Genomic DNA, 15,042 nt, shown 5'->3' with positions numbered 1-15,042 from the left:
TGGTTGTTTTGTATGTTTTAGCTTCAGCTGCTGTTTGTCTAATTATGCTCCATCACTGTCAAACTTCCAACACATGCTCCAAACTTGTACCTGGTAGATCCTTTGAAAATCTTTTTTAGATTGTAATACAAAATTGCAGAAATGAAAATTTCTGAAGTTAGCTTGTTGACAATGAGCTCCCTATAAAGGATGGGATCTAGTAAAAAAAAAAAGACAGACATATGAAACTGATTTTATTTGTGCAGATTCATTTCATTTCTCTCATACAGCATCATTTTATACAGTCAGTTCATCATTGATTTTTTTAACCAAACCAAGCACAAACAGGAAATGTATTACCTCTTCATTAACAAGAGACTGTCCTTTGACAGCACCAGCAGCTGTTCTACTGTCAGCCTTTCAAATCATCAACACCAAGGCTGAAGAAAAGTTAATTCAACAGAGAAGCTTTAAAGATGGGTCCATTATTTTCTACCAAAGTTGACATTAAGAATCGGTGCATAGAGAAAATTTCAAGAGAAAACCAGCTTTACCATAATCAGAAAGTAGGAAGTACATGTTAAAAACACATTTGTTTGTCCTGTCAGGCAGCATTGGTCTAATTATCTGTCATTAGACTAAGATTCACAAATGCATCCACAAAAGGAACAGATGAAATTAACCGTCAGCTCATTTATCTGTGTCTGATCCTGTTTTAAAGCAGACCTGACTCTGGACTATGGCTGGAAAAACTTTGGCAGATGACCTTATGGCTTAAACTGAAGTATATATTTTAAAACATATCAGATTTGCAGTGTCTTAAGAAGAGTTTTGATCATTAAGCAGTTTTGTGTTTTATCATTGAAGAATCATTTTGTTTTTATAAATGGTGAAGTAGAAAATCTGGTTGACATATTTGAGGACTGCTGGAGCAGATCTCATATCCATCAACACCAGCAGGGGGCGTCTCTTTTGCTCATCTCCAAAAGGTCGGCCTCCAGCTTCTCTGCATCCTCGTCAAAGCGCTCAGTGAAGGAGCGAATCAAACCTGCCGCGCTGCCTTCGTATTCGATCAGATTTACGCTGTCCCCTGGAAACAACACGTAATCACACATGAGGTTCACACTCACACACATAAAATCACAGCCCACCAACACCTGAATAGGCCTTTATCATACATACCGCTGATTCTGGTATTGGCCTGGACAAACATCTTACGAGCCTCTTTCCTCGCCAGTACTGTTTCTCTGAGACGCAGGAAGTTGTGGATGCCGCTGTCACTGACAGTAGAGTAAGTGTTGTACATTGCTCTGCCTCCCTCCACATCTGCTGTAGACTTAAACACCTAAATAACAAATAATCAGGAAGCAGAAATAAGAGACAGAAAAGGTATGCAATAGTAACTTAGTATAGTAATGATTATAATTTGTGACCAAACTGCCAAAAGTTACAATTTCATTCATTTTAAAAAACACACTAACTGGAGGTTTATAAGCTTTAATGTAAAAACTCTTCAGATTTGTTTATAATAAAGAATCAAATAAGTTCCTAAATCTGGACATACCTGCAGTTTCTGGAGGAACCTGTGGATGGCGTTTTTGCCCACAGTGTGGATCTTGCTGCGGTCCAGTGTGATTCGAGCGTCAGGCTTTCCGTCTTTTCCTGTCACTTCCTCCAGGCCAACCAGGCCCTCCCCGGCCTCCAGCAAGACACGCAGGATCACATAACGGGCCTGCATGTGAGCCTGAGACACACACACACACACACACACAACATTCTCATGAGACATACACTGTATACATCTCCTGACACTAATATAAACACAGACACACTTACTTAAGCTGTGATTCAAAACTGTACAGATACCAAGACGTAGCCAGTCAGTTTGTAAGAAACACATCCCTCACAGTCTGTATGTTGACTCGTCTCATAAACACTTTTCATCTAACACAATGTTTCTCTGAAGCTCTATAAAATCTGAGGTTGAATCCATTATTATATGTTGCCAGGAGGTCCAAGTAAAGCGTGGTAGAAACACTGAGGACATAGGTTGGATTACCTGTCTCCAGCTCTTGCTCTCAGGTGTGTAGAACTCCAGGCCCAGCAGTCCAGCCCTCACCATGCTGAGCCAGTTAATGTACACTACGTCCTCTGCATCCTGACCCTCATGTCCAAAAATACTGGAAGAAGAAACAATACAAAACTATTCGGATGCAGACTTCCCTCGTAACTATCAGCCAAGAAACTAAAAAACACGCTATTTTGAAGACTAATGCACTGGAAAAACTGAAATCTTAGCAAGTTTTTACTTCTTAGTTGTGGTAAAAATTCTCTTATTAGACCTTATCTTCATGAGTCCAGGAATATGTCTGGTCCAATTGAGTTGCATAACTAGCTTAATGTTGAAGAGGTGTAAGATTTTTGCAAAATGTATAAAACATGGAGCATGAAGACAGAAGGTAATTCTTGACATACCTGAGCACTTGCTTTTTGAGGCACAGATAGAGTCCAACACACTCTGCGCGACATTCTTCATAAGAGGAAGCGATCGTGGAGAACTTGCTGTCCCATGTCTCACTGCCCCGATACCAGCTGGACACCTACAGGATACACAGACACCTTTGGTAAGTTTAGGAGAGATCATGCAAAGTTAAGGATAGGTGTAATAACACAATCAGCTCACCATCTCTCCAGTCTCTGGGTTGGTCACTTTACTCTGGTCAAAGTTGAACTTCCCCTGATCATCCTGTCAAGAAAAAAGAGAAGCAAAATAAAAATCCCTTTCATAATATAAAACACTGGATGCAGACTGTAAAATACATCTCATCAGAATGACCGTACATATTTTAAAACCTAATACTACCATGTGTCTGACAAATAACCACAAACAGTCACTCTGTGATGAGTGCTCAGTATGTCTTTCTCACCTGGACAAACAGTTTCCCACTTCCATGACCCAACAGCTCATGAAGTCCGACCTGGACGTCAAATGATGGGCCTTTCCACTTGATAAACACGTCCTAGTGTAGTGCGTACACACACAGAGACACAGAAAAGGGTTAAAAATGATGTCAACCTGTGTACAATAAGAGCTCTAGTATCAGGAAGCTTTGTGCATTACCTTGTCGTCTTCCTCCAGGAAGGTGAGTTTTTCTTTTTGTGTGGCATAGGCCACAGCAAGCACGTTGCCTAATGACACGTTTTTAAAGCCCTCTGACTGCCTGATGTCATCGTCTGCACACAAACAGATTCCAAGTGAGACGAACAAGAAGAGTAAAGCCACCAGAAGTGGGGTGCATTATAAAAACAGGTCTATATATAGACACACGCACAGTTGGGGATGTTGATGCCAGCAGGTATTCCACTGCCAGCAAAGGTGAGAACATCCAGTGAGGTGAAGTCAGGTTTCAGAAAAGTGTCCTTCTCGTACTCTCTGGGCCAGGGCAGCTCAGGGAGGAGGACTTCTGCTGAGCTCACCAGTTTGGCAAAACGCTCACTCATTGCTTTGTTTACGACAGCAACAAAACCTAGAAGTGACATCACAACCCAGGGGACAGGACATTAATTGACAAGGAAAAAAAGGGCCAAAACCAACCTAATTAACATTTTTTTATTTTGTTGTTCCAGGTAATGAACAACATCTGTTATAAAATGTGTCCAGCTAACACTGATGCAATCACTGCTGGAGTAAGAAAACTATTCCAAACATTTTCAACAGGCTCAAATTAAGTAGATATGAGCAGCTTTTATTACCATCTTTACAACTGTAATCACTGATAGTTTGCTTACAATAGTGTCTCACACTGAAACAGGGCAATAAAACATGGAGCCCTGAATTAGTCCTCACAAAGGCCCTTTAGTTCACTGACCGCATACCAACAAATATATATAAAAATCTCAGCAGCTACCTTCAAACTCCCCTCTGGAGCCAAATGGGTCTCTGTAGCTCTCTATGAACCCGATGTAGCTGAGGGAATAACAGAAAGGAGTGGGGAAGAGGGGTTTAAAATGAGAAAGAGCAAAGATGACACAGATGACAAAGACACTCAAAACCAATGCAAGGGTTAGAATTAACTTCTTAAGGGAGTAAGCGATAAAAGGTTGAGTCACTGAAATTTTACTGCTGTTATTGTGCTCACCTCTCAACAATAGGTCCTTTGTCTTTGATCCAGTAGCGTGAGCCCTCTTTATGTGCCTCAATTGATCCGAGGGTGAAGCTGCGGCAGTACTCCTCCAGCATCTTTTTCTGGTTGTCGTTGGCAGCGTACTCCTGAGTGAAGAATTTGGACACAATACAGGAGTTTCATGAGTAGAAGTTTGGCAGCGCCTCTTCCAATCATTGTTTTGTCATTTTTGGGGCCTCCTCTTTCACTTACAGTAGTCTAACAGATGATTCTAAACTTCACTAAGAGATACAAGACAGACTAAACTCAAATCCATATGGAAGACTATCTGTATCTCTTACCTTTGCTTTTTTGAGATAATAGCCGACTTTCTCCATGAGAGGAGCGTAGTCTCCTCTTTTAACAGTGAACTCTTTGTCTTCAAAGTTAAAACTGCCGCAGCATGTCTCACATTCCCCATCGACTGCACAGTCTGCAACGCAGTAATCAACACGTTGATGCTTTGATCTCAGCCTGTTTGACATCATTAACTGCATAACCAAATCTCTCAATATGCATTTCATGTCCATCAAACAGTATGTGTTAAAAGACCATTATATCATATGTGTAGCAGGCATAGCATGTGGTGCGGACTCTACATACTATGTTATACAATTTTAATTTTCTGCATGTCACATGTTAGATGGTCAGCATTTTCCATTAATCATCCATGGCTCTCATATAAAACTCTGATCTGACCTTTCTGCTCAGCTGAAGCCAAGCGGACCTCATAGCAGGCTTTGCCTCCGTTTTCCCTCTTGAACAGACGAGTGTTGTAAGCAGACAGTTTCTGGAGACAAACCACAAAAACAAGGTTAAGAATATGTGAACTTTAACATACATGGAAGAGAAACAAGAGTGCAGATCAAAAGGATGAACTCGTAAAATGTCTTTGGAATACCAAAGAAAATAAAAGATGTGTGTAACCAGAAGACGAACGAGGTTTGACTTCAGCTTACTTTTGAGTCGAGGAATTTCTGAGCCAGCTCAGCATCCTCGAGACAGCAGTTTCCTGAGAAGTAGGTGGTGATTCCCTGAAAAAAATACAAAAAATAATATATTATGGGTCATTCACTTTCTTAAAGAGATCTCAACATTTGATCATTTGAAGAGCTTTCTCTTTTGACTTCCTAGGGGCCAATCTGAATCAACCATCCTCTAAAAAGTGTGGCTCAAAAGAGACTTTAACTTTTGTGGGGTTAGAGAAGAATTACCAGTCCCAGCTGTAAAACAGCACTCTCACGACAAACAGAACTAACTGTCAAATCTATCCAGTCAGGACAACACAATGCACATTACACACACATTGAGGTCAAAGCTAACATGAAGTTAGCATTAAATGGTACAAGATCCCACCTTGTCACCCAGGCCCAGCTGCTTCTGTCGGTCTTCCAGGGAGTAGAGGAGACATGAACAGCTGTCCCACAGAGCCCCTATCTCACTGGGCTGCTCCTGATACGCCTGGCTGGCCCTAACAAGAGCTTCCAGTTTGTCCTGAGTGGATGTGAAATAGATGTAGAAAGCTTAAAACATGTTAGAGCAGCTGTACAGCACCTCTCGATACATACAGTAACTTTGCACTTTAATGGTATTTAATTTTGGTTTATGTTGATACTGTTTTAAAAAGGAAAAAAATATATAAAAATGCATGATATCATACACATATGTTATTCTAACTAAATATCATAATGTTATATATTACATTATATTAGTTTTAAAAATTACAAAATAAGCCCTCTCACCTTGGGCAGATTTGGGATAAATTTTGTGTCTCCAAAGGACTTGTAGTTTCCCATGTTGGCATACAGACCAGCTGCATACACTAAGAAGGCCTAAATGTCAAACAAAAGAAGCCACATCAAGAAAGCATCTCTTTGTTTGTTTAGTGAAAAGTGAGTGTATAAATGATACTCCAGCAGAACAGATAATATATATATGGACCTGATACTCCTCAGAGCTGAGTCCAGCTGCTGTTGCAACCTCCTCCAGCTGTGCAGGGGTCTGCTTCCTGAAGATTTTCTGCAGCAAGACAAAGATGTTTGCTGACTCAGGGGAGGTCTGTAGCAGCACTGCCAGACCACCATACCTACAATAGAAAACAATCATCTGATCAACAGGGTTTCATTTCTACCATCAACTTCAGTTTCCAATATGAAAAACAAGGGAAACCTCTTTTTTCGCTTTGTTTCATTTAGTTTATAAAAATACTTGATTGAACTGATCGTCTACATACCAGGCAGCACGTGAAATGTAGTGAGCGTACATCTTCTCCTGAGGTGACAACAAGCGAAAGGCCTCGCCACAATCCAGGGCAGAGATACCTATGTCATTAGGCAGGTAGTACTGGGAGTCTACCATCTTCAGACTGAGGTTGAAAACTGACAAGGAACTAGGTGGAAAGAGGGGAAGGGAAGTGTCAGCAGAGGAAAATGACAAAAAATAAAATAAAATAAAAAAAAGTGTAATAAAGATTATTGATGGGATAACAGCAGATAAGTACTAAGAGTCCAATAATAGTCAAAGGATCTCACCAGACTGGCTTTGTTAGATTATTGGGATGTAGGATGCATTCACACGCCTGTATGATCTTTAGGTAAATGAGGCAGGTTGTCTAACAACACCAGCTGTTAATGCATCAACTTAAGTCCCATTTAAAATGTTACAACAGGTTTAACACTGTACAGAGAAATACAAGGAGCAATGTAAGAGAAAAAAGAGCTAAGTGACAGCCACTGAAATACTGAATAAATCGTGTCTGAAGCACGCAGCAGGTGCCTGTCTCTACACTTTGACCTGTCATGGGTAACAATGGCTCAGATTCAAGAGGAACCAGCGTCAGCGAAACAGTATTTGTTTCGTTTTCTAACAAAACAGAAAGAGACCTAAAACGCACCTCATTGGCATCAGAAGACAAGAAAAATCATTGAGTAAGCGACCTGTGAGCTTAAGATATTCACTATATGCATAAATATCACATGTAATACAGGCTTCTTCTGACTGCTAACTTATTACCGTTAGCTACTAGCATGCATGCTAACGACTGTTAAGTGATTATGGCATCCCAACACACAGTACAACTTACGTAAGCGAAAAATTAAATCAAAAATACCCTGATACAAAATTGTGCTTGTTTTTCTCTATTGGGAAACGTTTCGAGATGTGCAAAGAACACAAACTTAATAACTTGTTACCTTATTTTTCACACAGCCCAGTGAACGTCAAACTGCAGTCTCACGCTGCACACTTCCGGTATTCATTCAACCAGAGACCCTCCCCTTGACCAATCAGATTCAGCAAAATGTGATCGATGAAAAAAAAATGACCAATTACATTAGAGCTACACCAGACTTTTCCAAGAACCTTGTGTCATTATCTACCCACCAAGGTTAGGCTTGAAATACACGATCTTCGGAAAGTGGCCAGTTCTACAGCTCGGACAAGAGACCTTAACACTACAACAGAAACTGATAGCAGTTTATAAAAGGAGCTATGAAAAATGATTCAATTTACCTAGCATATATGGTATCTGACGAGGTGGCCGAGTGGTTAAGGCGATGGACTGCTAATCCATTGTGCTCTGCACGCGTGGGTTCGAATCCCATCCTCGTCGAATTACTTTTCCACGGTCGAACACGACCAAACACTTTACAATACTGGCGTATGCAGATCATTGCCTAATACTGCTGCAGACACAGCGACCCGGGCACTTGAGAACTCCACGGCAGCTGGCTAACAGCCTAACTCACCTCGTAGCCCCTCCCACCTCGACTCTACCGACCTCTGGTTGGTCAACATTGTTTGGGGAAAACCACCATTCTGTTTTTCAGTTTATATTGTTTTTGGTATGGAAACTTATTTTTTTTCCAACACACATTCTTTCTATCCTATTTTGATTATAATACCTTATTGACAAGGCAAGATTCTCTGGAATAATTGATAAAAGTTATAATGCCAGCAAATTAGCTGCTAACTGAGTCCTACCAAAGTCCTAACAGGTCCTAACGACTCTTAACCAAAGTCCTAACCAAAGTCCTAACAGGTCCTAACGATTCCTAACCAAAGTCCTAACCAAAGTCCTAACCAAAGTCCTAACAGGTCCTAATGATTCCTAACCAAAGTCCTAACCAAAGTCCTAACCAAAGTCCTAACAGGTCCTAACGACTCCTAACCAAAGTCCTAACAGGTCCTAACGACTCCTATCCAAAGTCCTAACCAAATTCCTAACAGGTCCTAACGATTCCTAACCAAAGTCCTAACCAAAGTCCTAACAGGTCCTAACGACTCCTAACCAAAGTTCTAACCAAAGTCCTAACAGTCCTGACAACTCCTACAGTGAATCCTAACAGGACTGCTAACTGAGTCCTACCAAAGTCCTAACATGTCCTAACAATTCCTTACGATTCCTAACCAAAGTCCTAACAGGTATGTGTACCAATTTGATTCTTATAAAGGTTTGATAAAAAATTTTAAATCTTAATATCCTTAACTTTCACGACTTAAAATCTTTTCAACAACTTACTACCTTTTCAAAGATATAAAGTTTTTTATGTTTTGTTGCCGTAAGGACAGAGGAAGCTCTCAATTAAGAAAACAAACCGTCAATTTGACCTGATAACTTGAACTTTTTACACACATATTCACACTTAAACACTTCATCCCAACGCTCAAAGTCCATTTCTGGTATATTTATTTCACCCCTTACACAACTATAACCAGTTTGGTCGGTATGTCATAGCCCCGATTCGAACTCACAACCTTGAGATCACGACCAGCTCCCTGTTTCATTCCCCTAAGGCGGTCCATTCAGCCAGGTCCGAACAAGTCCGAACGGAGGTCCTAACGAGGTCCGAACATATTCCTAACGAGATCAAAGGGATTCGAACGAGATCCTAACAGGTCTTAACAGGTCACGTGACGCAAGGGGGTGTGCCTAGAAAGTATACGCTGCCGGCAATCTTTTCCACTGCATTAACCCAAAACGGGAGAAGGTAAGATTGAAAACTAGATAAATACTCTTAAAGGCGACACGATGTATAAGCCGAATGTGAGCCAATATATGATTAAATTTTACCTTCTGTCATCATGAAATTCAACTTATACTTCAACTTGCGTGTTACGTAGCCGCTTTTCTAACTCTGACTGTACATACACGTTTTGTGGCTGTGGATATGACAGAATTAGGAGATCAAGTAGGGGAGACCGGGTATGGTTGTAAAACTGGGAGAGTTGTAACACCACCAATTACATCAACCAGGGTAAGATAGGAGTCGTGATCATTTCAGTGTTTACCCACTTCCAACCTGATCGCACATGGTGATTTTCAGGGCTGGAAACAGGTGCATGACAATTCTATGGGGGGAAAAAACTGATTTTGAGGTAAGACAGTAATTATTTTTTTTTACTAAGACTATGTTTTGTTTAGTACTTATACTAATCCAGATAAAACCATTGGACTTTTATCAGAATAAATTATGGTTGGCCTACAGGGGTGGGTGGGTTATGTAACACATCTATTCAAAGTAAAACATCTCCTTATATACAACTAAGAACATTTTTTGATTGCAATGATGTTGCATAAAGTCTAGGCAGTGGAGGAGAAAGACTGGCAGAGGTGTGCCTGCAGATGTTTTTAAAAAAGCATCTGATGAAGTCACAAAGGATGATAAGTCAGCCAGATCCGTCACAAAGGCACATGGGATCTGCCATGTTACTACAAATCACTGCAGAAGCTGAGGGTCCAGTGATATCCCAGTGTGGGTAACTGGACTCAGTGATGTCCCAGTGTAGGTTAGGCTTTTCTCTGAGGGACAGGAGGATATGTTGCACCTCAAAAAAAGTTTTAAAAAAAAGAAAAAAAAAGTTACCACTCCAAACAACCAACCATTTGTGACTTTGATTGTAGTGTTTTAGCATAGGCTGTTGAGGATGAACTCTTGAGTCAAATAGAAAGTGAGTTACGGTCAGTCATAGAGAGAGACATTGTTCTGGATTGTTCTATTTCAACAAACCTCTTTTTGAGGGTCATGACCTCTGCTTTTGCTTTTTTGTCTAACGGTTACAACCTACCTCAGCATGTGTTACAACCTACCCTGGTAGCGGGGATAGTTGTAACAAAGGACCACCATGTATTTGACATCACCTCATGAGGTCTGTGATTTTCTTGCAGAGGTCTGAATCGGTGCCATTTGTTGTAAACAATTGGGGGTATTTTGCATTCAAGTTTGAGAACTCTGACTCAAATATTCAGTGAGTTGGAGGTGCTGAAGCAAAAGTGTTACTGCCATACCTGGTCTCCCCTATTATTTAGTTGTGTATTTGCCGTTTAAAAAACGCAGATTTCTCTGGAAAAATCTGAAGATGTGAAAAAAAACATGCCAAGTTCCATAAAGGATTTGGAGAAAACTCGGATACACAAGTCTTGCGTTGGACAACATTTTTATGGGGAAAACCACCATTCTGTATTTCAGTTTAATATCATTTTAGGTATGGAAACATCAATTTGTCAACACACACTCTTTCTATATTTTGATTGTTTTACCTTATTGACAAGGCAGGATTTTCTGGAATGATTGAGAGAAGTTAAAAACCACACAGTATTTCATTACTTTATTGTTTTTTATTGAATTCTAAAAAGATGATGAGAAAGTGAATTATTTACAAAGGATGTGCGACAGACAGAATTTGGTTTTTCTTGGTGAATTTTAGAGCCAGTTAGCTGTACTAAATCCCAATGGCAGTGTCAGCGAAAAGTCCTGCACCACAAGAAGAATGTTAACAAACATTTGGGCTTTAAACACATCTGTGCATGTGCTCATGCACCTGTGTTTGTTCATTTCAGGGTTCATGCTTGGGTTTTGCCATTCCTCCTGTCTGGAGGAGTTGTAGGGAGTATCCAGCGATGGCAGTTTGAGAAGCTCAGGCTCTTGTCCACAGCGCAGCTCGTGCAATAGACAATCCCGAGAGCCAGCATCACTACGAGGAACACACATAGAGGCACCAGCAAGGCCACAAGTAACCAGCTCTTATCATGCTTTCGTTTCCCTGCAGTCGATCCAGTCCCTTCCTCAACTGTGCCACTGACATCGTCTGTACCATTTATGTGAGTCTGCCCCCCCTCCTTTGTCCCACTGGCTGAATCATTTGCAGTCTCAGCTCCCACCCCAGCTGCTCTACCTCCAGTCTTGGCTTCAGCCTCATTATCTATTTCATTTCCTGTATTTCCTTTTTGTGTTGGGGTTGGAGCGGTCTGATATTGATTTGGTGAAAGTGAATCCCATTGGTTCAGATGGTTTTCTGACCCATGATCCATGTCAGGAGAGAGCACCTCAGGGATTTCTGTCAGCCAGTCAACATCAAAGTTAGTGTCAGCCTCAAACTCTGGGTCTGGGGTGAATGAGCTGGACCAAGGAAGATCAATGTTAGGGTCAAAGTTAGGCATGTGAGCAGAGTCACTGGGGTCAGGGGTTAGAGTGGAATACTCCTCATCATCAGATGAAGGCTGACAGGTAAGTCCATCTGGCTGTAGATCGTAACCATTGTCACAGAAACACTGGTATCCTCCAGGAACGTTGATGCACAGCTGCTGGCAAGGTGACCCCCCTGCGCACTCATCTACATCCACACATTCTCCCTCAATGGACTCGTACCCTGGATCACACAGGCATGCAAAGGACCCAATGGTATTCTCACAAGAGCCTTCACAGCTGCCCTCATCCAGACACTCGTCGACATCCACACACTCACCCTCATCATCCGGCTGGTACCCTTCATGGCAGGTGCAGTGGAAAGTGCCTGGGGTATTGACACAGAGTTGGGGGCATGGTTGCTGCTGACACTCATCCACGTCAGAACATCTGCGGCCATCTGGACCCATTTGGTAGCCAGGAGGACATGTGCAGCGAACTCCCCGAGGTGTCTCTATGCAGTTGTATTCGCAACCCATCTCCACACAGACCTCCTTGAGGTGGGGCTGCTCAGTGGGACCGGCAGAATCGGACGACAGCTCAGGTGGGTCGGTTTGGCTCAAGGGGTCAAGCATGCAGGTGTACCCATCATCATTTATTATAAATCCCTCAGCACAGTAACAATAGTAGTCTGTGTCTGTATTCTGACAGTACTGCTCACACCCGTGATCTCCACTACACCAGTCCTGGTTCTGCAGAGCTTTTCCAGAAGAGCAGAGGGGGGCATCCCTGGACCAGCCGATTGTCTCGTCATCTCTCTCCATACACAGCACTGTCTGCTCAGCACCGGCGTCTGGGTCAGAGGCATCAACAGGGCACGGCACAGCAGCAACAGACCCGTAAGGCACATGTGTCAGTATGGTGCTGACCAGGTGAAACGGGGTGGTGTAAACAGCTGGACCTCTACCCTCATCCTCCAGCGGAGGGCACATTCCTTTGTAGTTGTATTGGCAAACGTATCCGTCCAATGGCAAAGCACAGGAGCCATCCAACCACCGGAAATTATCACTGCTCTCACGTCCACTCTCGGTAGTGTGGACTGTCATGGCCACACAGCGAGGGGCTGCACATGTCCCGGGGGTGTCCTCACGGAGCCAGTTGGTGAACTGACCGTCCTGGTCTCCTGTTGAAGAATGAAGACAAGCGCTGATCAGTTTAAGTAGGAAATCTCTCACAATAATTTCTCTCTTTAAGTATCAGCAAAAACGAGCATACAAAGGTTTTTTAGCAGTTATGTAGAAAAAAAATGAAATTCTGGCAAAATTACCACATTAGTAATCCATATTTTGTGATGTATCTTGTTTTATCAACATGTACTATTTCACAACAGTGCCTTTTATGATTCTACCACCAGGAGTCACTGAAGTCAAATATTTTTCAATTTTACTCTTAGAGGATAAAAATGTTTCTGTCATTGTTGTTGGAATAAATCCGAAGCATGCTATCGATGGTTTTTCACCAGTTAACATTTCGCTGACATGGCTGTGAGTGACACAGCTGAGCACCACCACACAGTTTATGACAAACAGAGCTGAAGTATGTTTGAACGCACCAACAATAAGTGTGGCTGCTGCCACATCACAAACTGATCGTGCAGAGCAGTGAGCAGTGCATTTGATCTCAACTTTTATATTCTCTGAGCCTGGCAATCAAAACCTCCTTTCACATCCATGGCACTGAAGCGTGGAAAGAAACCTCTGAATCATATCCTGGTTTAACAAAACCAAAAGTATCTGCATTGCTCGATACCACTGTGGAACAGAGAGAAATGTGCCTTTTGAATTTGGGTAAACCAGCCCATTAAATCATGGCTGATGGAAAAATAGGTTAGTGACATAACTCTTTAAAACCTTATGTCTTTCCTCACTGAAGACCAAAGCAGACCCTTTGAGTGATAAAAAAGGTCCATCTGGATTTTAGTAGGTGGCGTTTGTGTAATGACTAAATCAGGCTGAGGAGTAGCTGTGAGGTCAACAGAGGGATTGAACTCCCTCTGTCGCGCCAGCTCAGTCTGTGTGAAACAAAAGGAGTTAATGTAATAACCAGTCAGCACAACATTTGGAAGCTGGACCAGGAGCCAGAGTTTGACAGAGAAGGGATGGCTGTATGTGTAGAGACGTTTTGACACAATGATCTGTTTGTGAGTTTTTTGTAGTTGCACAAACATCTCCTTTTCTGACTGTCTGTCTCCATCCTTTTCTCTGTCTCTGTCTTTTGGCCTCTCTACTTCCTGGGCTCTCTGTGCAGCAGATGATTGGCCATTAATGAGGCTGGTTCTGCTTGAGGTTTCTGAGCTCCTTCCAAGTGTTTGCTCATCATAAATTAAGTATGATCTCTAAATGAAACTAAGAAGAGTGGTTTAGACCTGGGTAAAAATGTAAACGGTCATAATATTACTTCCTGGCCTTCTGTAGGTTATATCAATTAATTGATTGATTCATTTACTGCTATTTGATGCTGATACTGCACTGAATGGGTTGAATTAAAGTTAGGGAAATGATTCATTGTAATAAAAGTAAAGTAAGAATTGATATAACTTTTTTATGGTCAATCAAGTTGACCTGATGAGTTTTGTGACAGCCTCAGTCCTACTTTAACCGTCCAGCTGATTTTCCATGTGTTGCATTTTTTATCTCAAATGAAATGAGTGACAGGTTGATTAATTTCAGAGACATGAAGAGGTCAAATGTCAAAAAGTTTAGACTCCTGCCTGTGACCCAGACGAATCCTCTGAGCGGTCTGGTGGACGAACACTGGCGTGGTGGTCTGTGCAGCCCGATCCAGAGTCGAAGCCTGGGTCTGGCCCCCTGCGCCTCGATGGCCGACAGCAGCTCATGGACCACACCCGCTGCCTCGTGGGTGTGCATCGTTGCCAGAGTCCCACCTCGCTCCCGGCAGCTCCGCCCAGCCTCTCTGAAGCTTCTCTTCTGGAGGAAGACGCTGTAGCATCCATCCTGGTGGCAGAGTGCGTCTCGCTCCGCCAGCTGAGCCCGGGCTGGCTGATCCCCCTCCGGCTCCCTCGGCCTCTGGGCTTGGCTTTCAGGAGCCAGACAGACGATCAGCAGCCACAAAACACACAGGAGACTCATGCTGCTGCAGCTGCTACTGCTGCTGATGGTCTTTTGCATCCTCAATCGAGACATGAAGTTAAACTGAGCCTAAATTAAAGGAGTACCCACCCACTGTCAAAATAAATAAGGATATGAAACTTTATTCCTCTTCTAAAGAAAAAACCTGACCCAAATCACATCAATCTAAAAAGCTGGGACTTTCCCGAATAGTTTTCCCAACCTTTGTTGTCTTTTAATAAATATTTGGTTACATTTAAGCAGATATGTCCCAAAATCTTATCTGATTATCCCAAATCAGTTAAACTTCATTCATCTGCAAACTGCTGCCACATTCAAACAGATTTCACCCAATTCTGTTTACAACTA

The 15,042-nt window shown here is 42.2% G+C and overlaps 2 protein-coding genes and 1 non-coding gene across 4 annotated transcripts; 1 reads left to right on the top strand and 2 right to left on the bottom strand.

Moving 5' to 3' along the window:
- Positions 1-244: 244 nt before the first annotated feature.
- Positions 245-7,422, bottom strand: dpp3 (dipeptidyl-peptidase 3). Of its 2 annotated transcripts, XM_074673169.1 has the most exons (20): positions 7,334-7,408; positions 6,674-6,818; positions 6,376-6,531; positions 6,084-6,228; positions 5,885-5,974; positions 5,499-5,636; positions 5,102-5,176; positions 4,842-4,932; positions 4,445-4,575; positions 4,119-4,249; positions 3,888-3,946; positions 3,312-3,506; positions 3,101-3,213; positions 2,907-2,999; positions 2,663-2,725; positions 2,455-2,579; positions 2,039-2,159; positions 1,544-1,723; positions 1,162-1,324; positions 245-1,069 (listed from the first exon to the last, which is right to left on the bottom strand). In XM_074673169.1, the coding sequence occupies exons 3-20, from the start codon at positions 6,498-6,500 to the stop codon at positions 927-929; spliced, it is 2,181 nt and encodes a 726-aa protein (XP_074529270.1). In that variant the 5' UTR covers positions 6,501-6,531; positions 6,674-6,818; positions 7,334-7,408; the 3' UTR covers positions 245-926. The 2 variants fall into 2 exon arrangements, with proteins under 2 accessions (XP_074529270.1, XP_074529268.1); XM_074673167.1 differs by lacking the exon at positions 6,674-6,818 and having other exon boundaries at positions 7,334-7,422.
- Positions 7,423-7,670: 248 nt separating this feature from the next.
- On the top strand, positions 7,671-7,752 carry trnas-gcu (transfer RNA serine (anticodon GCU)). Its single transcript has one exon. It is a non-coding gene; the product is annotated as a tRNA-Ser (tRNA).
- Positions 7,753-10,975: 3,223 nt separating this feature from the next.
- LOC141791810 (uncharacterized) lies at positions 10,976-14,733 on the bottom strand. The gene is made up of 2 exons (XM_074672464.1): positions 14,316-14,733; positions 10,976-12,728 (listed from the first exon to the last, which is right to left on the bottom strand). The coding sequence occupies exons 1-2, from the start codon at positions 14,731-14,733 to the stop codon at positions 10,984-10,986; spliced, it is 2,163 nt and encodes a 720-aa protein (XP_074528565.1). The 3' UTR covers positions 10,976-10,983.
- Positions 14,734-15,042: the final 309 nt, after the last annotated feature.

The sequence above is a fragment of the Halichoeres trimaculatus genome, unplaced genomic scaffold (assembly GCF_033239565.1).
Source record: "Halichoeres trimaculatus isolate MK-OKI-2021-1 unplaced genomic scaffold, fHalTri1.1 fHalTri1_scaffold_6, whole genome shotgun sequence".
Classification (NCBI taxonomy): Eukaryota; Metazoa; Chordata; class Actinopteri; order Labriformes; family Labridae; genus Halichoeres; species Halichoeres trimaculatus.
Note: the sequence above shows the minus strand (reverse complement) of the source record. Positions and strands in the feature narration are given on the sequence as shown.